The following is a 1,007-nucleotide window of genomic DNA, read 5'->3' as shown; positions in this document are numbered from 1 at the left end:
TCAGGTGCGGGTCGGCGCCCGCCCCGCCCGCCAGGGGGCGCCGCGCAGCCGCTCGGCCTCCGTGGTCCAGGTGATGCTAGCACGCTGGTCCCCGGCCCCAGACGGACAGACGGCACAGACAGGCGCCTCCTTCTTGCCCGCCTCTCCGGGCCCGGGGCGCTGAGCCCCGGCGAGGGAGACGGGGAACAGGCGAACTGCTGACTGCTGCCACAGACCCAGGCTCCTCCTGCTGTGGGATCTGCCTCCATCCCCACTGTCCCGGCTGGAGAGGAGACAGACAGACTGGTGAAACGGGCGGCGGTTCGCGTGCCTGCGTGGGAGGAAGCGCTGGACCCTCTGCGGAAGGGTCTCTGCCTGGGGGGCGCAAGGCAGCTTTGAAAGAGTGCCCCTGAGAAAAGGCATCTGAGGTGAATTTTGAGCACAGGGGGAGGAAAGGACTTTTGATAAAGCCAGCGATCACTGCTGAGGCGCAGAGATTATATTTATATGCAATATGTTTATGAATTTATGTTGTACTGGGGGAACTTTATATTGTATTTTGGGGAGAGAAGGGGTGAGGGCAAGGATGAGTCGGGACTGCCTCACCGAGGGTCCAGCATGCCCGGCTAAGGTGTTGAAAAAACAGTGGCCAGAGCTGGCCAGTCGTGAGTAGAGGAAGCAGCGTGTGAGTCTGACTCTCTGAAGGATGGTTGTCAGGTCAAGAGCCACAGGAGGCCACAGAGAGCGCAGGGCTGGAAGACGTCCCGGAAGCGAGGCCAATGGGGCCAGTGCCTGTCAGAGGCTGCGGCCGGGCGTGGGTTAGGCCGGGGCAGCTGGCGGGTGTGTGGAGGCAGGGGTTGCTCCCCATGGGAGGTGATGCTGGAGACAGAGGCCGGTCCAGGGGCGGGTGAGTGACAGCCGAGAGCCGGGGCACAGTCCTTGGCAGCCACAGGCGCTGTCTGCAGGCGTCAGAGGGCAGAGGCCTGCAGGGGAGGCCAGGCCCCTGGGGGGGGGGTGCTGAAGGCTGA

At 64.1% G+C, this 1,007-nt stretch overlaps 1 protein-coding gene across 1 annotated transcript in view; it reads right to left on the bottom strand.

The window, feature by feature from the left end:
• UNC93A (unc-93 homolog A (C. elegans)) overlaps window positions 1-1,007 on the bottom strand; it is a 35,621-nt gene continuing 34,614 nt past the window's right edge. Inside the window, exons 13-14 of the mRNA XM_010843688.1 lie at window positions 586-731; window positions 1-354 (exon numbers count right to left, since the gene is read on the bottom strand). Of these exons, the coding sequence (XP_010841990.1) occupies window positions 1-354; window positions 586-731 (500 nt within the window). The remainder of the gene's footprint in view (window positions 355-585; window positions 732-1,007) is intronic.

This window comes from Bison bison, unplaced genomic scaffold (genome assembly GCF_000754665.1).
Source record: "Bison bison bison isolate TAMUID 2011002044 unplaced genomic scaffold, Bison_UMD1.0 scf7180017847681, whole genome shotgun sequence".
Taxonomy (NCBI): domain Eukaryota; kingdom Metazoa; phylum Chordata; class Mammalia; order Artiodactyla; family Bovidae; genus Bison; species Bison bison.
Note: the sequence above shows the minus strand (reverse complement) of the source record. Positions and strands in the feature narration are given on the sequence as shown.